The sequence below is a fragment of the Myodes glareolus genome, chromosome 12 (assembly GCF_982192425.1).
Source record: "Myodes glareolus chromosome 12, mMyoGla1.1, whole genome shotgun sequence".
Lineage (NCBI taxonomy): Eukaryota > Metazoa > Chordata > Mammalia > Rodentia > Cricetidae > Myodes > Myodes glareolus.
In genome coordinates, this window is record NC_142037.1 from 21943406 (window position 1) to 21966668 (window position 23263).

Here is a 23263-nt window from a genome sequence, read left to right on the forward strand (position 1 = left end):
GGAGGAGGGAGGGAGATACAATGATCTGAGGGGAGGGACTCTAAGGACACGGACAAGCAGAGAGGAAGGTGTTGGCTAGTAGGGAGGGCAGGTTCCATCTCTGCGTTCTTGGGGACCATGTGCAAACGTATCTTTGATATTCCACTGCCCTGCCAGGTGTGTCCTTAGAAGTGCACACTCCAGGACAGCTGCGGGACCAGACATCAGGTCTGTTTTTGATGCTTGGTGGGAGCCGAGCACTGTTTTCCACGGCAGCTGTGGCAGCTGCACTGCTCACATTCCCCAGCAATGCAATGGTTCCAGGTTCTTCACTTCCTCTCTAGCACCTGTGGCTTTGATTTGCTATGTCGACACAGGCATCCTGAGAGATGTCAGGTGATGTCTTGTCATAGCCGTGACACATCAATGAAGGAAAATATGGGGTATGTATGTTTATCATATGTATGTAGTAGAATACTATCAGCCTTAAAAGGGAAGCAACCCTAGCTTATGCTACAACACGAACAAATCTAAAGAACGTTACACTCAGTGAAACAGAAGGTGCCATGAGATCCCACTTTTATGAGGTGGCTAAAGTAGTCTTGTAGGAACACAGAATACGAGGGCTGTATCCAAGGCTGGGGTGAGACCTGAAGGAACTATAGTTTAATGGTTATGAAGGTTCAGTGATCATAGGCATTTAAGTTCTACTAGAGATTTATGGCACATTGTGCACCTATGTTTAAGAAGGTGATGTTATAGCTGGGCAGTGGTGGCATATGCTTTTAATTCCGTACTTGGGAGACAGAGGCAGGTGGATCTTTGAGTTTGAGGATAGCCTGGCCTATGACATGAGTTCCAGGACAGCCAGGACTATACAGTGTAATCAGACATCTCTTTTTTGCCTTCCTGTTCCCAAATACCCTGTGGTGGCTTCCCAAATAATTGACATGGAGGCTTAATAATACTTATAAATACTTGGTTGATAGCTCAGGCTTGTTACTAGCTAACTCTTACATTTAAATTAACCCATTTCTGTCAATCTCTGTATTGCCAAGTGGCATGTCTTGCTTCCTGGCTGACTGGCTGGCGTCTCTTGACTCTGCCCTTCTCCTTCCCATCATATTTAGTTTAGCTGCCCTGCCTATACTTCCTGCCTGGCTACTGGCCAATCAGTGTTTTATTAAACCAATTCAGGTGATAAATTTTTATAGTGTACAAGAGAATTAGTTTACAGCAACACAGAGAAACCCTGTCTCAAACAAAACAAAACAAAACAAAACACATGCCCCCCCAACCAAAAACAACAAACAAACAACAAAACAAAACAAGGTGGTGATATTGTGTTCTTCTGCATTTGTGCAGATGGTGGACCTCATGTTTGTTTTTTTTATTTCTCTCTCTCTTTCTTTTTGCACAAAAATAAAGGGACACCAGGAAATCTTTGGAAGACTAGATGGTATATTACCTTAAATCGGTGATGGAATCCCAGGTATTTACAGAGTTCAAAGGACACCAAAGTAGACACATTAAATCTATGCAGATCTGTGCATATCAATTATACCTCAAAGCTGGAGAGAAGGGGAGGAAGAGGAGGGAAGAAGGGAGGGCCAGTCTGTCACGTGAGAGAAAGGTGGTCTCAAGAGCAAGGTGGGAAGCCCTTCTTCCATGCAGACTGGGATTGTGCCCAAGGCTGCAGTGTCTGTCCCTGAAAAACCCCCTCTTCCATTCAAAAGAAAGGAAGACCAGAGGGGAATCAGGACTTATACAAGCTCACTAGATCTTATTCACAATGATGGGATTGTGGTGTTGTTTTGAAAGGTTGGTTCTTGAAAGGTTGTTCTATATCAACACTAACTTGTTTATAGATGGAATATGTCTGGGATCTACTTTACCCCATGAGGAATCTGAGAATTACGCCTTTGTTCTTCTAGAGAGAGGCTCCAGAACAGGTCTCTTAGGAATTGGAGTGCCGTGTCAAGCCCTCCTATGTTTGTTTGTCATTGACTAGGTGACCTCCAGTTACTGCCATTAGTCATTTGGGATGGTGACACGCTGAGCAGTGTGCTAACAAGCCCTTGCCAGAGAGGCTGTACTCGTATTTCATTATTCTCCAGAGCGACCAGTCTGCACTGACTCACCCACACCCACTGGGAGGCCTGTGTGTCCAATCTGGAAATCCCTGGGAGAAAGACATTTCCCCATCCCTGGGTGTGAGGTACCTGTGCTCAGCAACTGAGGACCAAGGGGCTCAGGTGACCAGTCCGACAAGGTCAGCTTCCTCTAAGGCTGCCACAGGCTGGGTGTGGTTGGAGAGTGCTGCACATGGGTGATGGTGGGTGATGGTGAGGTGGCAGGAACTGTGGGAGGAGCCTATCGGAAGGCACTTAGGTCATGGGAGCACACCCTCAGAAGGGATGGATTCGGGTCTTCTGGGAACCCCTAGAGGAGGTTGTGCTAAGCTTATTGCAACCTGACAAACCCCTGACTCACTGGCCCACTTTCTGCCTTGTGTGTGATCCTCCCTCTCACACCCACTCCCCCCACGAAGCTATCCTCCATGTTCTGATGGCTGAGAAGACCCTTACGAGTGCTCAGCAGATGCTCTAAACCTCCATGCCTCCATGTCATACAGTTTCTGGCATTTTGTTACAACATCACAAAATGGACCAAGATATTTGTATAGGACTTCCCTCCCCCACTTCTCTTTATAATTTTTTTTGACATGAGGGTCTTAATATATAGCCCAGGCTAGAAAATCTTACTCACTATGTAGCCAATGCTGACCTTTTCTTGCCTTTGCCGCCTCCTAAGTGCTAGGATTATAGTACCACATGAAGACATTTCCCAGTTCCAACAAGAAGTGCCTCTCTCCAAGCTGAGGGTGCTAACAGACAAGCATGCCTCTTGAAATCCAGGTACCTATACCCATAACTACTGTACCTCCTCAGCAAACACCCTTCACCTCTAGTGATGATGGTGGGGGCCTGGAGGGAACAGAAACTCACAGTGTACACAGGCTTAAGCGACAAGGTCAAGCTTTATTGGGGTGATCACATTCATGTTTGTACTGTTCACCATAGGTAGAGAAGGCCAGTTAGAAAATTGTCCCGTTTCCTTCAATTCCATCTGTATTCGGCAAGCAGCTTCACATATTGTCCGATGAACCCACCCCACCTTAGGAGGACACACTAGTTCATACAATTGTCCCCAGACAGAGTGAAACAGTATATATAACATGCTAGACCCTTTACAAGTCCAAACTTTAGAAACTTGGGGTGCACTTGTAAAGCTAACTTTGTGTGTTTTTTTCCAGGTAAGGAAGGCCAGTCATAAAAAAATACTTTATATAAGTTCAAGGTCAGAACTAAAATATTCAACCCTATAAAAATATCTTACTGACGAAACTATTAATTTCTAGATAAATCATTCTTTATGACAAGTTATATAAATTCTCAGGAAATACCCACTAAGTCAGACGTCTGCGTAGGACTTGTCAAGATGACTTCAAGGTTCATCTGTCACCAGGGTTTTGTTTTCAGAGACGGACCACAGTTTTGACTTAGGTGGTGTGTGAATAGTTCAGGTGTTCTACAAAAATTGAACTCAAGAATCTATTTGCTATGAGTCTTTACAGACAAACTCTCACCCTAGAGGGAGTGGTCATATTGGTGTTGTCTACAGACAGGGCACATGCTCTGTCAGGGCTCACCTACACTTGCCTTGAAATGCTTAACTCGGGAAACTTGTGATTGCGTTTTGACCACTGTCTGAGATGAGCTCATTTATTTCATTCTGCTTGCTCTCTTTCAGGGCATGGTTTCTCTGTGCCTGCATCCTCTTGGATCTCCTGAAACACAACTTTAGCAGCAGGTAGCACAACTCGGCCACATTGAGCAGCATGCAAATCACAGATGCGGAAATCATAAAAACCGTGAACACCGTTTTCTCGGTTGGTCTCGAAATAAAGCAGTCCACGAGATTGGGGCAGGGCTCAATGCCGCATTTCAGTACCCAGGGCAGGTGGTAGCCATTGTAGAGGAAGTAGAACACATACATGAAGGCGGCTTCAAAGATGATGCGGAAGAAGATGCTGCTGGTGTACGTCCACCAGAGCGAGCCCTCGATGCGCACCTTCTGCCGTTTGATGTCCTCCAGGTCTTTAAACTCATTCCTCTTCTCTCCACGTTTGAACTTCCGGGCGGTTTCGTGTCTGTAGTAGGCCACATGCATGGCCACCAGCAGCGCTGGGGTGGACACGAAGATCAACTGCAGAGCCCAGAGCCGGATGTGGGACACGGGGAAGAAGTGGTCGTAGCAGACGTTCTTGCACCCTGGCTGCAGAGTGTTGCACACAAAATCCTCCTGCTCATCGCCCCACACTTCCTGGGCGGCCACCACAAGGATCATGACTCGGAAAATGAAGATGACCGTGATCCACACCTTCCCTATGCTGGTGGAGTGCTTGTTCACACCACCGATGACAGTGTGCAGGGCCCCCCAATCCATGGCGCAGGTCTATTCCTGAACAGACAAAAAGGAGCAAAGCGAGTTAGCAGAAGGCGCCTCTGAATTAACCAATGAGTACCACAGTGAATTACAAGGCCGTGCAAATCTGGGCAGGTCTCAACTGCCTAGCTGGCCATTCACTGTGTGTTTTTCTGATAAGGATCGTCCATTATAAAGATGTTCTCTCGTTTCTGACCACAAGTAACCAATAGTGTGCCAACTTCTTTATTCCCTTTATGAGGGCAACATCAACCCGACAACTTCCTTACTAGGGAAAGAGGTTTAATAAATGAGCATCGCAGTAAGCAGGTACTTGATTTCACCTTTCTCCTAAGAATTGTGCCTTTCACATGCCACATAAATCATCTAAGTTCATTTGGACACAGGATGTATATTAAGCTGCTGTTTGTCATTAATTCAAAAACACAGGTAAACAAACTCATGCCCTAGTTCCCGTTCTCCCCTCTGCAAATGCACACATTCTATCATTGTGATTTGACTCAGGGACTCAGAACTTCTGCCATAGCTTTTAGTAATTAAGCAGTTTATCCAAGCCACAAAATAACTGCAAAAAAATCACTCATTATGATAAACGACATACTCTGGTTTACTTAGCAGACTGAGAAGAAACCATGCTGCCAGTTGACCTTATGCAGTGTATATTTATTTCTAGCTTGAATAAACCATCTGCTGCAATCATGTGCTCTCAGGAAAGTTAATACCTTCCCCAAAAGGGAATCACAAGGTTTGACACAAGTTGTTTCCTTGTTCTCTGATGGAAGCAGGCCATGTGTTGGCTGTTGCTCAAAACTACAGGTCCCCTTGCACCAGGGGCCACTGAAGCCCAGGGCTTTCTTCCCTTCTAAAAGACTTATTTGACATCTTAAGAGAAAAAGATTTTCTTTCTTCTAAGGCAGGGGTTCTCAGTCTTCCTAACACTGCAACCTTTTAACACAGTTCCTCATGTTGTGGTGCCCTCCACAACTATAAAAGTATTTCATTGCTACTTCGTATCTATAATTTTGCTACTGTTATGAATCATAATATAAGTTTCTGTGATGATGTGAGATATCCCTCTGTATGCTGTGAATATATTTTATTACTTTTGGTTAATAAAGAAGCTGCTTTGGCCTATGGTAGTGTAGAATATAGCTAGGCAAGAAACCCAAGCTGAGACAGAGAGAGAAAGAAGGTGAAATTGAGGGAGATGCAAGCAGCTGCTGGAGAAGTAAGATATGAGGTAACAAGCCGTGAGCCTTGTGGCAAAATACAGAATAATAGAAATGGGTTTATTTAAGTTGAAGGAGCTAGTTGATAATAAGCCTGAGCTAATGGGCAAAAAAGTTTGTAATTAATGTAAATTTCTGTGTGTTTACTTGGGACTAGGCTGCTGGGAAATGAAGATGGAGCCTCCACATACATCTGTGTTTTCTGATGGTCTTAAGCAATCCCTGTGAAAGGGTCATTCAAACCCCAAGGGATTGAAACTCACAGGTTAAGAACTCTTACTTTAATCCACACAGCTGTTTCTTATCTCACATCACCAAGAAGAAAGAATTGGTTGGCTTGCTCTTTCTTTTAAAGGTGTGTATGTGTGTGGGGATAATGAATGTCAGACACTGAAAACCTTTAGAAACAGTCAGACAATTTTTAATCCACTTGGAGGGGATGAAGGAGTCACCAAAATCTTTTTGTTGCTGGTCTCAGGAGACATTCTTTTGGAAGTGGGTGAGGAACACTGTCCAGATTCCCCCAAAGTTAACCATGCTCAATGCCCAACCTACCTTGGTACACAGCCTACCCTCAGCATTGCTGGCCACTCCTCACACTGCCCACCATGCCCCCTGGGATGTCTTGGGTTTGGCTGATTTTAGAGTACATGCTTTTCTCAGAAAGCTACCAGGTTTGGGCTCACAAAGTGACTGCCACATCCATCTGACCCTTGGGTGCTGATTTCTGCTCCTACCGGGTCAGACAATGGAGGCTGAGGTGCACATCATGGGGGATAGAAGTGAACATGGCAGTATGGCTAGAAACTTCTGTGTTTTGGTCCCAAGGATTTGCCCCCTTGCCATGGGCCAGTACATCAGAATGTTCATAGTTCCAAAGGTTGATCATATGCTCTGACTACAAGGCTATCACAGAAGAGCTGGATTCTTAGAGCCACCCTGAACTTGAGCTTGCTGACTCCCAGTATTTGCAAAAGTGGAGGAATGAGGCTTCTTAAAAAATGTTCCCATTGTTATAGCGGCAGGTGAGAGTGGGAACCTAAGGTCACAGAGATGGGGACAACTCAGATCAAAGGTTAATGGAGAGGTTCAAATCTGTAAAAAACAAAAACAAAATGGGAATATACAAGTAAAACATGCACAACATGAAAAGGAGAGAGAGATACAGTGCTCAGTGTGCAAAAAAGTAGTGGTACTGTCCTTGATGATATGGCTGTGGTTAGCGTTTGCTGTTGTTGTTTCTGCTTTTGAGACCGAGTCTCATGTAGCCCAGGCAGGCTTAGGGATCCCATTCTCCTTCCTTTACCTCCTGAGTTGGGATTACAGGCATGTACCACCATACCTCACTCCAGATGGTACAATTTTAATTGACAACCAATAAAAAGTATGTATGTATGTTGTATGTATGTATGTATGTATGTATGTATGTATGTATGTATCTATCTATCTATCTATCTATCTATCTATCTATCTATCTATCTATCTATCTATCTATCTATCTATCATGCTAGGGATGGAACTCCAGAACTTTGTGTGTGCCAGGTGAGCGTCTACTAACTGAACTATATCCTAGAGCCTCCAGAAAAGATCTAAAATGACGCTCTTTTATTATTTTGTAACAGTTGGGCAGTAATTACCATGGCAATAGCATGGCCAGCATCTTAGCTACAGCTAGTGTTTATAGGCATCTCACAATATCAGCAACATAGTTGCATCCTCACAGTTCCTTTACTAATATACCGTAACTCTGTTGTTAAGTGCTCTGACAAGCACTGTTATCAGCCGGACTTTAGTGTCTTTTGTTTTACTGTGGAAAAATGACTTAGGCTACAAGCACTGAGGGTCCAGGCTCCCTTCCGGGGTACCTGTGGGAGTCTTAGTAGGTTGCTGAGTCTTGAATGAGGGTCTTTTATTTCACAAGAGGAGCAGTTAAGAGGCCAAGGGAAACTAGTTTGAGGGCATGAACTGTGGGGCACCTGGCAACAATCTTGGCAATTGTAGCAGAAAGATTCACACCTTGTGCTGACCTGGAACTTAAAAGCTGGGTTGGGTATTTGGCATTAACAGAAAGCTAGGAGTCTGAAAAATTGAAACAGGTGCTCGGTAAAGCTATGGTTCTCAGTCCTGGAGACGTTTAGTCAGAGGCACGCTGAGAGTCAACAGGTAGAGAGATGGATTGGGAAGCCATGGTCTGAAGCTCCACAACTTAAGAGTATTTATTAAAGTGTTCTCTCTTATTTACCATATATTCCATGCCCCAAAGAGACTTTCATTCCCCACCATAAGTATCTGTGTGATTAAAAAAACCTTAATCTTAAGTAAAATGAATTATGAAAATTACATTTTAGTTCTTCTGGAAAGACGCTCTATTCCATTTTCCTAACTGTTGCTGCTATTCCTGGAGGTGTGCCAACATGTGGCCTGCGAGGAGGCAGGAGCATGTAAGTCTTGCAGTAGGCACATACTTTGGCACAGCTGTTCCCCATGAGATACTGCTCGTTTTAAGATGTTCTCTCATTAACCAATTAACACAACACTCTACAGTTTGCTCCACAGCTTACCCCATGGATGAGGTCTATCAGGTAAGAGCTTTCCCTCTCCCCCAGTGATGCCAAGTCCACCGGGTCTGGGTGGCCCTGAGGGCTGCTCTCTCTGCAAGCCCTGTGGCACACCCCTTCTCGCTGCTCGCCTGATTTGTAGGAAGCAAACAGATCGGGTACCAAAGGATCACAGAGCGTGGGTGACTACCGGGGGCTGGGGTCGCAGAGGTGATGGAGAGATTGTGCTTTCTCCCTAAAAATATTGGTCCCACACCCCAAGAATTAGGACAGATGGAGACAATATGATGGTACTGGCTTTACTGTTTGTCCCCACCCCTCCCTGGGCCCCTCCCTGGTCCCTCCCTGGGCCTTGAAATTAGGTCCTCTAAAGACTTTCTTTCTACCCACCTACAACATCTGAATAGAAGACAATCAATTTTCAATACGCTTAACTTACTTTAATACTAAAACCCAAGAATTTAGCTGTATGTGGTGGTGCGTGTCTCTAACCCAGCACATGGGAAACTGGACAGAAGGTTTGGAAGGTCTAGGCCAACCTGGGATGCAAGATCCTGTCTCAGACAAATACTCCAGACAAGGACTACAAAGGAAAAACAACTTCAATAATGTATCTGAATTTTTAGGGCAGTGACTCTTAACCTTCCTGCGACCCTTTTGTACAGTTCCTCAGGTTGTGTTGACCCTCAACCATAAGTTCTTTTTGTTGCTACTTCATACTTGTAATTTTGCTGCTGTTATGAACCATAATGTAAATATCTTTGTTTTCCAATGGTCTTAGGTGACCTCTGTGAAAGGGTCATTCCACCCCCATAAGGGGTCACAACCCATAGGTTAAGAACCGCTGCTTTAAAGGAAGACAACACCACAAGATGTCTAAGTCACTCAGGAAAACAAGGTTAAACTCAAATGCTGGCATGTTTAGCCTACCGTCACTCAAGATAACTGGGCCAAAAGCAAGTCACCCGTTTCACGGGGTCTTACTGAAAAGCAATAAAGAAGAAATGATTGAGAAAGAGGGCTACCGCTCTCTGTGGTCCACACTGGCTTTAAGTGACTGCACCATGGGCATGGGGTGAGCTTGGGTTAGCCCTTTCCGTAAGTGAAGTGACTCTTGTAGTTTCTTTGTCTAGACCACGCCATTACTGAGGGTGTCTTCCATAAAGTCTTGGGTATCTGTCCTAGATAGCATTTTCCATGGGCCAAAAGCAAGAAAGTAGAGATCACCTTACAAATATTAGGAGCCAGTCCAGGGAGATGGGCAGTTTGGGGATCTCTGTGCCCTACACTTCTGCATACATGACTACAGTTCCTGGAAAACTCTGGCTGCTTCCGGGAGACTCTTCCCCATCTGAGGAATTTCACGACAGGTACAGGTGATGGGCAACTGAGATTAAAGGACTTGTCCTTCTGGCCTGCCTTATCAGTAGGCAGGCCCCTCAGCCAATGGGATGCAGGCTGAAGACAAAGGCCAAGAAAGTTCCTGCACTCTGTTGTCTGTCGGAACCCATGACCTGGAGGCATCTTTCTTAAATACTTTGGTTGGAGAAGTGGAAGTACCCAGCATCTGAGAACCTGTGGCCACTAACTCACAAGTAATTTCTCAAATTACTGCAGCCACCAGAAAACCCTTTGCTATTTGCAGTGAACAAAAACCTCACTTTTCTGCCATGCTTCAAGGGACCTGAGATGATGGGAGGAGGCTTTTCAGTGAAAATCAAGTTATTAACTCTTGTTTTGTATATCACAGAAGTTTGTTTAATCTGACAGCTTCCTGGCTTGCCTATAAGGAACAAATAAATAAATATGCTTAGCTCCACAGACGTCACCTTACAAGAATGTGGTTGCATTTAGGCTTAAGAAGGCAAGTCACATCTATTTCTGTGATGCATTTGATAACAGGGCACAATTCTATACTAATTCTTGATATTATAATTCTAGTCTTAAATAGTTAACTCTAAAAACACAGCAGTGAGTCCGCCTTTGGGACATGCTATTATGAAGTGCATTTGTCTTTTCCTTTTGCATTTCAGATAAGCTAGGTCTACTTTTGTTCCTACAGCAATGAAATTTCGTGATCATTTTTATAGTTTTGTTATAATTTCGAGACATTATATGTATCTCCAACTGCCCTTGTACTCCTCCGGTGGCGTTAGAGTCATAACAACCCTCCTGTCTCAGCTTCTTGAGGGCTGAGATTGACAGGTGTGTGTCATAATAACTGGCTTTGGAAGCTTTTGGTATTTGAAGGTTGAGGCCAGTTTTATGAGAGTTGAGAAGAAAACATCAGGCAGAGGAGCTCTCAGTGCCAGCAGCTGCTGGGAGGAGGGGATGGGGAAGAGGAGAGAAAGCCTTGCCCTTTGAGTTAGGTCAGCGTGTTCAGCAAAGGAAGGTGAGAAACTTTACTTAGGAATTTAATCATGCTGGCTGAATAATGCCATTTTAGCCCCATGGAAGACAGAACCCAAACCAAACTCCTCAGCACACGGAAAGAGCTTTCTTTTTCTAGATCCATTTACAGCACACTTTGGGGGGGGGATCACTTGATGATGATAGATCCAAGAGGAAAGCACACTCCTTATGAGGCCCATGTGAGGTCTGTAGAGTTGAGGGCACAAAGGAAACCAGGTCCAAGCAAAACACCCAAACCTGAGTCTTGTTCCCAAGGACTCACCGGAGCCAAGGTGCAATCCCTCCGCAAAGACTTCTAGTTCTTGCTCCAGCTCCTCTGTAGGTCAGCAGGGCAGCGATGATGGCACTCTGAGGCTGCTCTGTTTATGGATGGCAGTGGGAATGCCACCTGTTGAATGGGAAACATCATTATTGACATTTTCTTTCAAGTTCTGTGCAAGTGCACTGGATGAACTTTGTGGGTACTTTGCCTTGATCCCATTACAGGGTGAATTTGGGTACTATCAGTTTCCCATGCTTTGTTCCATCCTGACAAACACACTCTCCAGTGCAGGCTTATTTCCCTGTGGTCATGATAACAATGGTGGTGATGGCAATGATACTCTTATCCCAACCCTCAAGTCCAATTTTCAAGTATGTAAAGAGTGGCAAAGAGTTTGAGAAGCTGGGTACAGCCAAACCCCCATTCCGAGGTACAAACAAGTCTCAAAAGCCTTTCTTTCTTTCATTCAGAAGTCTCCAGAAATCTCAGGTGACCCAAGAGACAACCTGATAGTCAAGTTTGAAATTTAATGATGCAAACTGTCAGGAGCTGTGATTTCAAAACAGTGGCCAGTGATGGTATTAGGTTAGGATCCACATACTGGTCAACCTCAGCTCAATACCATGGGATTCACATACTGGTCAACCTCAGTTCAATACTATAAGATTCATATACTTGGTCAACCTCAGCTCAATACCATAGGATTCACATACTGGTCAACCTTAGCTCAATACCATGGGATTCACATACTGGTCAACCTCAGCTCAGTACCATAGGATTCACATACTGGTCAACCTCAGCTCAATACCATAGGATTCACATACTGGTCAACCTTAGCTCAATACCATGGGATTCACATACTGGTCAACCTTAGCTCAATACCATAGGATTCACATACTGGTCAACCTCAGCTCAATACCATAGGATTCACATACTGGTCAACCTTAGCTCAATACCATAGGATTCACATACTGGTTAACCTCAGCTCAATACCATGAGATTCACATACTGGTCAACCTCAGCTCAATACCAAGGAAACTTTTGCTATGCCTTTAAATGCAAGAATGGACAATCTACAAAATTTTGTTTCTTATTCCACTTGAGTTACAAAAAAAAGTTCCCATTAATTTCAGTATCTCTTTCATAGACCTTCTTAGCTGTTGCCTATTCCAAGCAACGCTCTCGCCTCTCCAGACATTTAATTTAGATTCAGTTACAATTAAATGACTCTGAAGAGGGGAGAGGGAGGTTTTAGGGGGCCCAGTTCTACTCTCCCAGATCAAGCAACAGCTCCTGAAAATCCCAGCTAGGACAGTGTAAGATTATGCACTAATGGGCTAAGAAACTTGGATCGAAAACAACTTTCCCACAATTGAATTCCACTTAACCAATACACCCAAACCCATAGTCTCTGGACTTTTTAGACCGAGTCAAAACTGCATGGTGAAGAAGTGCAAGTCAGAATGTTTTTTTCTATCGAAGAAATTGTTAAAAGGCCATCCCCAGCTCTTTTCCTTCTCTTACAGTGAAAAGGAAAAAAGAAATAAGAACAAAGTCACGACGGGAATTTACCTTTAATAACAACAGCCAGTGACCCAGGTTGGTGGGCCAATCTTATGGGTCTCAGTAACTGTAGTGAGGTGAATGGGAACCCCTCACACCCCAGTGCTGTGGCAGGCTAGTACCTAGACGGTTCACCCCATCACCACCTCCCTCCCTTGACTCTGTTCAGACAACACCTCCAAAGACTCAGCTGGATCCAAAGAGCTGACGAAGCTCTCCACAGGGCAGCTCTGAGCAGTATCCTGCACTCCTAAGGAACTGCATCAGGACAGGACGTTTTCTTTTGGAACACTGCTTAGATTCTGCTAGAACTGGGGCAAAGAAAGCAGAAAGTCTACTTGAAGGAAAACAAGGCCGCAGGCACAAACTGACTGAAGTCGCTTGGTTGGGGTTCCCTTACCTCTGCCGTCAGTCCATAGCCCTCCCAGCGTCCACAGCAGTATGAAGGCCACACTCTCTGAGACCCGAGGCCACGTCCCCAGGAAGAGAAGGAGCCCAAGTCTGCCACAACCAGGCTAACACCTGGGACTAGGCTCCTTCACCCGACAAGGAAGTACTTACTACCTGTGTCTGAACTTTTTAATCAGACGTGTCACCAATTACTTTTAATTACTATTGTGCACACTACTGTCATCTTCGTTTCATAAGTCCTCGAGTCTTAATCATGCCACCTGAAAGGGCACTTCTCTCCAAAACTTATCCATTGCGCCAAGTCTCAGGGATGGACCGAACTTAAACATCATTCTTTTGCTCTGCCGTTCTGCTCCCCAAATCCAAGTGGTACAGGTCGATGACCTCCAAATCAAAGACAGCCCAAAACCAAAATAGGAAATGGGGAAAGGGACTCAGTCCGGACTCTGGTCACTTTACACAACTTGATGTATTTCTAAAACCTGTTGTGCAAGTCAGAGGGGCACGGTGCGTGCAGAAGTCAGACCAGTTGATCCCAGTTTCTGGAGCAGCGAGCGGGGCGGGGGGGGGGGGGGGGGAGACGGCGGGGATGACAACCACCCGGCAGCGGTTCTAGCCCTTGGGGGGCGAGCAAAGGTCCAGGATGCCGATTGGAGGCAGACAAGATTGCCCGGGTGCGGACACCCACCGCACCGCCAAGACTCTGCCTGTGACCACTGGGCCACCTGGGGACAGTTGCTACTCCCGCGCCCCACAGGGGTAAATATGGCGAGGAAGGGGATAGGCCACTTCCTTCACCTACTCGGACTTCTCGGAGGAAATTCTCCCACTCGCGCTTACCTGCTCGGTGGGATCCGGCTCCCGGCTTGCAGCGGTGCCCACAGCTCCAGGCCAGCGCGTAGGTCGGATCGGGCGCCCACGGTTCGCAGCGGGAACGGAATCGAGGACTGTGCGGGTGGAGCCCCGGTTCCCACCTGCAGCTTCTTTTAACCGCGCCCCACCCCGCCTCTGCCTGACGCTGCACGGGAGGGCTGCGGGAGAGGAGCGCGGGCACGCGAGGCGAAGCGCTTGACGAGGTGCACACCGCCCTCCCTCCGGGCCGGGGGCGAGGGGCGGATCACCTTCTGTGGAGCAGGGCGCAGAGGGGCCGTCCCTGTGGGACTAGGGGAGTAGGGCGGGTCCGTCTAAGGGGCCATAGATTAGAGGACTCAGATGAGACCCTTCTCTGGGGTCAGTGACCACGGCAAGTGCCCCTAGGAGAGGTACCAGCCTAAGCACCAGGTGCAAGATGGTCTTCTCTTGGGTTGGGGACACAAGGCAGGTCCCTTCTCGTGGATGTGGGTGGAGCGTGGACCGCGATGGGCAAGCTCAACCAGGTCCCGACAAGGGCAGGGAAGAGTTGCTCGCTGAAGTCTTGTTGGAGCTGGACACTGGAGGCTCCAGTAATGAGGTGAGGGCTGCCCAGAGCAACAAGGGAACAGGCTTTGGGTGAGTGGGCCCAGCGCCAGCAGCGAGTCTCTTCTGTTGGTAGCGGTGTTAGCAGGCAGCTGCCGAATTTTCATCTCCCTTTCTGGACCCTTTGGGCACCCTCTCCTCCAGCACAGCCCGGAGGTTCTTTATTCATTAATGACCACTTAGGAGTCACAAGTGTTGTTTTTATTAGTCACCAAATCCCTTAAAGTCTTCTCCAGGGAAGTGAAGGGGCTTTCCCTCTGGTCCGGTGTCACTGAGAGACCCCACTGTGTCTGCAGTCACAGACAGGGCAGGGAAAGGTGAGGGCAAGCACAGACGGTGGTGTGGGGGCTGTCGTACTGGAAATGGTGGAAGACATTTAGGGATCAGGTTTCACGGAGCTTGCCTTATCCTACATCAGATAAGAGATGTGACTTGATTATTGCACAGATTTGGTTGGTATTTATACTATTCCCACCGTAGCTATATTCTACTTGTTGGGTTATATTCTTTCCCCAAACAAGAATTAATAGGACTTCCTAAAATGTCTCTCCCAGGTCAGGGAAGTTGAGCCAACACTTTATGAAAACTCATCTTCTAAAATACAAGGTTCTCAGACTTTGGCCTGAATCGTGCAAACTGAGAGCATTTCGGCAGTCCCTGGAATGGCCCCGAAACCCAGGGATGGAGATAAACATGGGACAGCTGTAGGTTGCCCTGTTCCTCCCTGCCTCCCACAGCCTGGACACTACGCAGTTCCTTCTCCATCCCTCTGGAAGCAGGCGTTCCAGCAGCTCACCTGGGGCCACAGGTAAATAAGTACCGCCCCCCCCCCCCAAAAAAAAAGATTGTCAACCTCTTTGGAGATCATAACATTTAAGTTTTAAGTTCTTCTTTCTCCTTTCTTCATTCCTACAATAACAGGCACTTTGCACACAGTAGGCATGGGTCTGCAAGGATTTGTGCATTGCGTGGCAGAACTGAACCAACACAGCAGATAATCCTAGAAAACAACTTTTGCCAGGACAGACCAGAGGAAGATGCTCCAGGACCACACAGGACAGAAGTTAGACAAAAGAGTGCAAGGGCTGCCTTATTGCACAGGTGTCCAAAGAGGAGCCCTTGCAACACAGAAAATTTTCTCCTCCTTCCTCCTCTTCTTCTTCTCCTTCCCTTTCTCCTTCTTCTTTTTGTTCAGATCTTCTATGCTGGCTCAGAGGCCTTTGATCTTGCCCCGTATTTCTTTATTGTTCAATCTCCGCTTCTCATCAGGGAGGCTTGTTGCAGCAGAAATTCATGTAGACCACATGAGCTCCCTGATTTGATGAGCTTCTCATTAGGAAACTGAAAAGACAGGCAATTAAACATGTGGTAAGGATACAAAGATGCCCTGAGTGGGGATGGATCTTGTGGATTTGTATGTCAGACAAGAAAACTTTCGGGAGACAGATACAATGTGACTACCATCTCAAAGCATCCTTCCACCATGAGAAAGGTCCTTGTAGACTTGGCTGTAACTGGGGACCTGAATTAATTTGATTACTCTCTTTCCTTGCGTTGCAATGGTGATCTCTAAGGCCCTAACATTAATGGGTACAAGACGCGTGAGGCGTGGATTCTGCAATATGAGATGAGAAGAGGTGAGCATGAGAGGCTCTTTTGAACCTTTCTCCCCTAAGTGCCCTCTTGTCCCTTTGCAAAAGGAGCAGAGGAGAATGCTCCCTCCATCTGGAAGCGGCGCATGTGCTCAGGGATGGAGTCCTGTTCCATTGCTCAGGTTTTCACTGTCCAGTCTGGAAACACAGGACCAGACTGTTTCCACTGGCGTAGTTCTCCGTGCCTGGAAGAGAGGATAAGATGTGTTCTTTGAAATAAAAGCTAACTTCTGTCTCTCCATTCAGCAAAAGGCCCATGTTGTATTTAGTAGACCGTCCCTCATTGGGGTTTGTCTGGTTCTGTGTGCAGGACTGTGTGGGGGTTAAGTACTTCGAGAGGATGTCCATGGAAAGAAAGAATTACTTTCACTACTTCGTATCAAAGGCACAGAACTGCAATGAACTGGCTCCTTACTGCTAATGCCCATCTCAGGCTTTGCCCTGCAAGGTCACTCTTTCCCTCTTCCACTGTTAGTGTTTGCAGATGACATTTGCCGGCTCTCCCGATCACGTCTGTATATCAGCACTCACTCGTGGGTATTTATTCTGCTCTGCGGGTTCCAACCCCATGCTATCTTCATTATTTTGATGTTCAGATTTTTTTCCACCTTTTCACCCACCTCCGGCTTCCCCTTTGCTGTGCACTCTTAACTGTGTGTTTATGTGCATGTTGCAGCTTTCTGTACATCACTACAAGATGCTACAGGCTGGGCCAGGCAGTGGTGGCACACACCTTTAATCCCAGCACTTGGGAGGCAGAGGCAGGCAGATCTCTGTGAGTTCGTGGCTGTGGGGGCCAGCCATTATAAGCTAAGTCTGGGCAGGTCACCCAAAGGAAGTTCTTTACTTTCAACCATTATCACCTGCCAGAGTAGAACTCGGCCCTCCATAAATTTAATAAGAGACCTGAGTCTCAGTTTACCCTGAAGCAGTACCTGGTAGCAGGAAAGAACCACAAACTGAGATAACCTGACCCCCACCCAAGAACAGACCATTCAATGGAAATGCCTGGCATTCCAAGCGCTGTAGCTAGAAACACCTGCCACTGCACACTCACCAGGATACCCCTAGACAAATGTCAGCCAATCAGGAGTCCTGAACCTCAGAGACCCCCTCACCCCCACCTTTACTATTATAAAAACTCAATTCTAACTGAGCTTGGGGCTCTCTGGTTATTCCAATACGTTGGGCATGCAGAGAGACTGAGTCTACAAACTTGATTAAAATAAAGGCCCTTTGCTTTTACATATGAGACTAGGCTTCCGTATTGGCTTGCGGGGGATTGCGCGGATTTGGGCATAACAGTGGCCAGCCTGGTCTACAAGAACTAGCTCCAGGACAGGCTCCAAAGCATCAGAGAAACCCTGTCTCAAAAAACCAAAAGGAAAGAAAGAAAAGAAAAACGATGCTGCAGGCTCCCCTTGCATACTCCTGGCTCCAGTCCTGGAGTCAGCCATTGCCCCAGGAGTTGTGTCCCTTTACTGGAGATCCACCGGTTGATGCATGCTTGCTTAGTCACTGCTGGTCTTCCTGCTGCTCCGGGATATCCTGCTGATGCATCCTCTGGCTCTCCATAACCCCCACACAAGCTCAAGCGCTGGGTTTGGTGTGCTCTGGGACCCCAGCTGGTGTTTGTCAAGTGAATCCACTCAGGAAGTGTTTATTGGACTGGGGGTGTAACTCGGCGTGGTAGAGTCACCGAGAATACAGGAAGCCCTGGGTTTGATCCCCTACACAGCCTAAGCCAGGTGTGGTAGTGGGCACCTGTAACTCCAGCACTCAACAGTTGAGGCAAGAGGATAAGAAAAGGGTATCCTCCGTGACACAGTAAGTTCAAGACCAGCCTGAGTTATTTGACACTTAGTTGCAAACATCAGGAGAATCCATGTTGTTAAAAACGAGGGAAAGAGTCGTCCTAGCACATCTGACCTTCAGGCAGGTGCCTCGTGCTGCCCGGTGGCAGCTAGCACGTAACACCGCTTTCTGTAAAAATGGTTTGGCCTGACAGTGAAGTTGCAGGGTAGAAGGGTGTCCAATGCAGAGGCGGTCCCCTCCTCATCTGTTGACAGGCTTCTACAGAGAAGCACAGGGGACATCATTACGGTTCTTTACTCTCCAGGCCCATGCTCAGCAAGGCTTACATCCTAGGCCACAAGGCCAGGGCATTTTCTGTCGGAAGTGTGTCTGCTAGGCCGTGGCCATACATGGCCTGCTGTTGAGCCTAGAGAGAAGGCCACACACGCTGGGGGATCTGAAGGTTATTTCCACCTGACATCCTGATACGCTGGCCTTCCGGGTAAGTGATCTGAAATGTCAACATGTAGAACTTCTGAACTCTCCATCTCTGGTTTCCTGCTGCCTACAGCTCTAGTTTGAAAACATCTCACACTCTACCATGCAGGGACCACGAGGGAGTGCTACTTACTGCCTGCTTTCTTATACATCCCAGGACCACCTACCTACCCACGGTGGTGCCATCCACAGTGAGCTGGACCCTCCCACATCAATCATTAATTAAGAAAATGCCACACAGGCTTGCCTACAGGCCAGTCTGATGGAGGCAGTTCTTCAGTGGAGGTTCCCTTTCTCCAGATGCTTGTCATTGGTGTCAAGTTGACAAAAACTAACCAACACAGGTTATAAGATTCTTCCACCACATTTTATGGAGATCATTTTTCTGATTTTATTTGCTTTTTAAATGGACTCTTAAAAAGTGTCTCCAGCATTTCTTTAATAATTTAGCCAGAAACTTCTTTGGGGTGCTTCCATAGCAGGACAAAACTCATTTCAGAGTAAGACTAACCGAGCCTGAAATCCACATCCGGGTGATTTACTAAAATATTTTCACTGTGGTCGTGGAAGACCACACATCACACAAGATAAGATCACACACACATAACCACGTCACACAAGACTATCACACAGAACTATTTCACAATATAAAGGCAAACAAGATGGAAATGGTTTCAAGTTTTATTCTCAGGAGACCAGAAAGGGATGGAAAGACAGGGGACCATGTTTCAGCTGGGGTGGCTAAAATGGGGGCAACGGGGAGAGTCTGATGTGTGCTGGTGACAGTGAGCAGACAGGCTGGCCTGCTTAGAGTGGAGGCTTGTGCTGGGAATAAAAGAGCACAGTGGTCAGGGGTGTGAGGCTCACCTGGGAGCGATGTTGAGCATAGGACGTGAGACAGGGACAGACTGAATTGAAGAACTTAATGAAGGCTGTACCTAAGAGCTAACGTGCTATGGTTGCATGCAATGGCGTAAATGGTCCCTTTGAAATGACCATGCCAGAATCATCATCATCATTACCTTCTTCTTCTCCTTCTTCTTCTTCCTCCTCCTTCTCCTTCTCTTCCTCCCCCTCCTTCTTCTTTTTTGGGTTTTTCGAGACAGGGTTTCTCTGTAGTTTTGGAGCTGGCCTAGAATTAGCTCTTGTAGACCAGGCTGGCCTCAAACTCACAGAGATCCACCTGCCTCTACCTCCCAAGTGCTGGACTGAAAGGCGTGCACCGCCACTACCCGGCTAGGCTTCCCCTTCTAAGGGATTAATGCCTCCACAAAAGGGTGAGTTTGGCCCCTGTTTCCGTCTTTGCTCCCTTGCCTTCTGCCCTGCGAAGATGGAGTGTTCTAATTACTGTCTTTGAAGCAGAACTGTTCAACTGGCCAGCATCTTGACACGGCACTCCCCAGCATCCAGAACGGGAGCCAGTAACTTTGTGTTCATTATCAACTGCTTAGTCTGAGGTGTTCTGTTAGGGCAGCATTAAGCCTGCTCAGACAGTAGCCAGCAGCTATGGTAATTTGGATAATATCTCCTAAGCTAGCACGAGCCAACAGTCCCCTGCCATGTTCAGATATAGGGAAGTCACAGCTGAAAATCAAGCAGGCAGCTGAGGTGTGCTAGGTGGTAATGTGCAGAGGCCAGAGAGTTGCCCACAGGGAGGGGCTGCTGGATGAGGCATGGGTAATGGGTTTCCAAGTGACTCTCTGCAGTACAACTGAGACCCTGGGGACTGGAAATTGCTGGGCCTCAGCTGCCTCTCAGAGGCTGACACTCCAGTGAGCCAAACTTCTTACCACCAGCAGAAATAAATGCTGACAAAATATGGGGTCTCTGGAATACCTGGTGTTGACCCCCTTGGCCTTGGGCTGTGCTGAAAAAAAAGCCCTGTGAAATAAAATGGAAAGTCAGGAGGACAATCCCCAAATTATTGCTCACCCCGTCACCCTTACCCCGATTCCTGTCTGCGCAGTTTCATTCCTGCCCTGGACTTGCTACAGACGTGTGCAGCACATCCTGGTTCATTCCTATGGAACCTTCTAGACCCCGCCTCCTTCTCTCTGACCCTCCATGCCAGCCTAGATCTACCTTTCTGGAACACTCTAACTCATGGAGTGGCACAGCACAGCTCAAATGGAACTGAATCAGTTTGCTGGTTGGCACATGTGAATTCTCTTCTCAACAAAATTGAAGTCGGAGGAAGCCTTTGTAGTCAAGCCCTTATGCAACAAGATGCAGCCTACTTTAGTTCGAATAATCAATGAGTCAGACAGTAAATCAGCCAGTCATGGCAACTGAGCTTCAGGCACTGCTGGCGATCCATGAACACAAATGAGCTGGAGCGCTAAGCTGCGGACAGTTAAGAGGTCTCTATAAGTGTTTATCCCAGCTCTCTGCACCCGAATGTCACCTAGGCACCTATAGCACCATGGTCCTCAGAGGCCACGCTGACCCTGAGGCCTTTTGGTTCTAGAATTGTGAACAAAAGTCACTTTAGGTGTGTTTGCTGGGTTTGTTGTAGCTTTGTCTTTTGGGCCGGAATTGGGTGGGAGGCGGTGTGGCTGGTCAAGATCACACAGGTTCACCTGGGGTGGGGGTGAGGTGAGGGAGGAGTCAGGGAGGGAGGCAGCTGGGCTGGGGGAGGAGCCATGAGGCAATACCTGCCCAGGTGGGGACAGTTTCCTGAAGGGTGATGTGTGAGTGAGTCAGAACTCTCCAAAGACAGAGAACCCACAGACAGTCTGCGTGTGTATTCAGAGAGATTCATCTTAAAGAAACGGCTTTTGAAATGTGGGATCATTAAATCAGAAATCCACAGGTCAGGCTGGAGAACCAGGTAGAGCAGGTGACTCAGCGCAGAGACACACAGCAGTCTGGGCAGGGTTCCCTCCGCCTCAGCTGACCTCAGCCTTTTCCTCTGTGGCCTTCTGCTGACTACAGGAGGGTCCTCACACTACAGATGGCCTCATTTGCTAGTCAACGACTTGACTGTTCTTCCCATCTGAAAACGACATGCCTTTGTCGTCACAGTGGCAGCCAGACTGGCGCTTGGCAAAGCCCATTGAGACCCTGTGCGCACGGCAAGTTCATATATGTAATATTAACCAGTACGTGTGGGTTCATTCATCCTCCCAGTAGATGCTGACTGATCCCCATGTTGAGCGTTTGGACTCTGTAGCCCACAAGTTGCTTTTCCTTTGAGAGTCATAATTCGTAAGCAACCAAGGACAGACGGTTGGTAAGGACTGTGCTAAGGTCAAGGCAGCACACCGTGTGGCCAAGAGCATGGAAAGGTTTCTAGACGGAGCAGGTTCTTATTTAGAGCTTCATTTTGTCTGTGGTGTTCACTGCCATAAATATTCTTATTCGTTTTGAGCCAGGGTTTTGCTGTGTAATCCAAGCTGACCTTGAACTTGCGATCTTCTAGCCTCTGCTTCCTGAGCACTGGGAATACAGGCAGTGCTAGTTACCCGTAGTAAGTGGTTTTACAAATAAATTTAATTTTGTTTTCTGCTCTCTCCACAATGAAAACGTGATATATTTATTGTGAGAAAAAAAAGATAAGAAACAAGCCAGAAGAGAGTTGGGATATTTAAGGATGATTGTCTTTACTGCCCCCACCCCGTCACCTCCCTGGAGGTGACGCTGGAGCTGTTTATATGTGAGTACACCCTTGGAAATGAAAACGTCACCCACCATTAGGTGTCAAGTTCTCCAGCTACAAATGCATCTTTTAGAGCAATGAACTTCTTGCACTGAGTTTTACTTTCTTCTTTCCCTTAACCGTTCTCTAAAATAGAAGCTTAAGCTAAGGGATTTGACAGTTTTAGCAGGTGGGTATTACCAATGACTGCTTTCAGGGCTGGGGCTGGACACAGAATGCTGCAGTGTTTTCAGTCCTGAAGGAGAACCAAGGGACCCAGCAGAACTACCAGACAGCGCTGGGTATGAGACATGAATGGGTCAGGAAGTTAAAGGCAGACCATCTGCTTTTAAATCTCCCCTTGATTCTCCTTTACCGTTTCCATGTGGACTTCTCAGTAATGGACCGCAATGGCCCATCTTCAGTTGCCAGCTTGCCTGGATTTGGAGCCACCTGGGAGGCGCAGCTCTGAGTGGCACTGTGGGGGCTTTTCCAGAGAGGATCGACCGAGGAAGGAAGACCTACCCTGAATGTGGGCAGCATCATCGGCTAGGCAGAGATCATGGGTTGGGTACGAAGAAGGAGAAAGGGACCGAGCTGCCTCATTCAGCTCACAATGTGACCGCTTGCTACCACAGCCTGTCCATGCCTGCCCTACCACAGAAGTCCGCCTCCTTCTTTTTTAAATTTATTTATCTACTTTTTACATCCCAATTCCAGTTCCACTTCCCTCCTCTCTGCCCGCTCCCTCAGAGAGGATAAGACCTCCCCTGGGAAGTCAACTCACTGAGGCAGGATCAAGTCGTCCCCCCATCCCCATGCCTAGGTTGAGCAAGATATCTCTCCATAGAGAATGGGCTCCATGAAGTCAGGTCATGCACTAGAATTAGATCCTGGTCCCACTGCCAGTGGCCCCCTATACTGCCCAAGCCACACCACTGTCACCTATATTCAGGGGTCCTGGTTCAGTCCTATGCAGTTTCCCCCATTTGTCAGTCCTGTGCCAGTGAGCTCCCACTAGCTCGGGTCAGCTGATTCTGTGGGTTTCCCCATTATGGTCTTGACCCCTTTGTTCATATAATTGCTCCCCCCTCATTTTGTTTGTACTCCAGGAGCTCGGCCCAGTGGTTAATTGTGAATCTCTGCGACTGCTTCCATCTGCTTCTGGAAGAGGCTTCTAGCTTCTCTGGGGTTGTGAACTGTAGGTTAGTTCTTCATTGCTTTATGTTTAGTATCCACTTATGAGTGAGTGCACATTATATTTGTCTTTCTGGGTCTGGGTTACCTCACTCAGAAAGTTTTTT

The 23263-nt window shown here is 47.1% G+C and overlaps 1 protein-coding gene and 1 long non-coding RNA gene across 5 annotated transcripts; one reads left to right on the forward strand and one right to left on the reverse strand.

The window, feature by feature from the left end:
• Nucleotides 1–3000: 3000 nt before the first annotated feature.
• Nucleotides 3001–13901, reverse strand: Gjb6 (gap junction protein beta 6). 3 transcript variants are annotated; one of them, XM_087912120.1, is made up of 3 exons: nt 13764–13901; nt 10950–11075; nt 3001–4503 (listed from the first exon to the last, which is right to left on the reverse strand). In XM_087912120.1, the coding sequence occupies exon 3, from the start codon at nt 4486–4488 to the stop codon at nt 3712–3714; it is 777 nt and encodes a 258-aa protein (XP_087768246.1). In that variant the 5' UTR covers nt 4489–4503; nt 10950–11075; nt 13764–13901; the 3' UTR covers nt 3001–3711. The 3 variants fall into 3 exon arrangements, with proteins under 3 accessions (XP_087768246.1, XP_085554705.1, XP_085554706.1); XM_085698579.2 differs by lacking the exon at nt 13764–13901 and adding an exon at nt 12913–13304; XM_085698580.2 differs by lacking the exon at nt 13764–13901 and adding an exon at nt 12522–12541.
• LOC146892259 (uncharacterized) lies at nt 13863–16281 on the forward strand. Of its 2 annotated transcripts, none has more exons than XR_015004832.2 (3): nt 13863–13999; nt 14933–15186; nt 15300–16281. It is a non-coding gene; the product is annotated as an uncharacterized LOC146892259 (long non-coding RNA). The 2 variants fall into 2 exon arrangements; XR_015004833.2 differs by lacking the exon at nt 13863–13999 and adding an exon at nt 14069–14373.
• The last annotated feature ends 6982 nt before the right edge of the window (nt 16282–23263 follow it).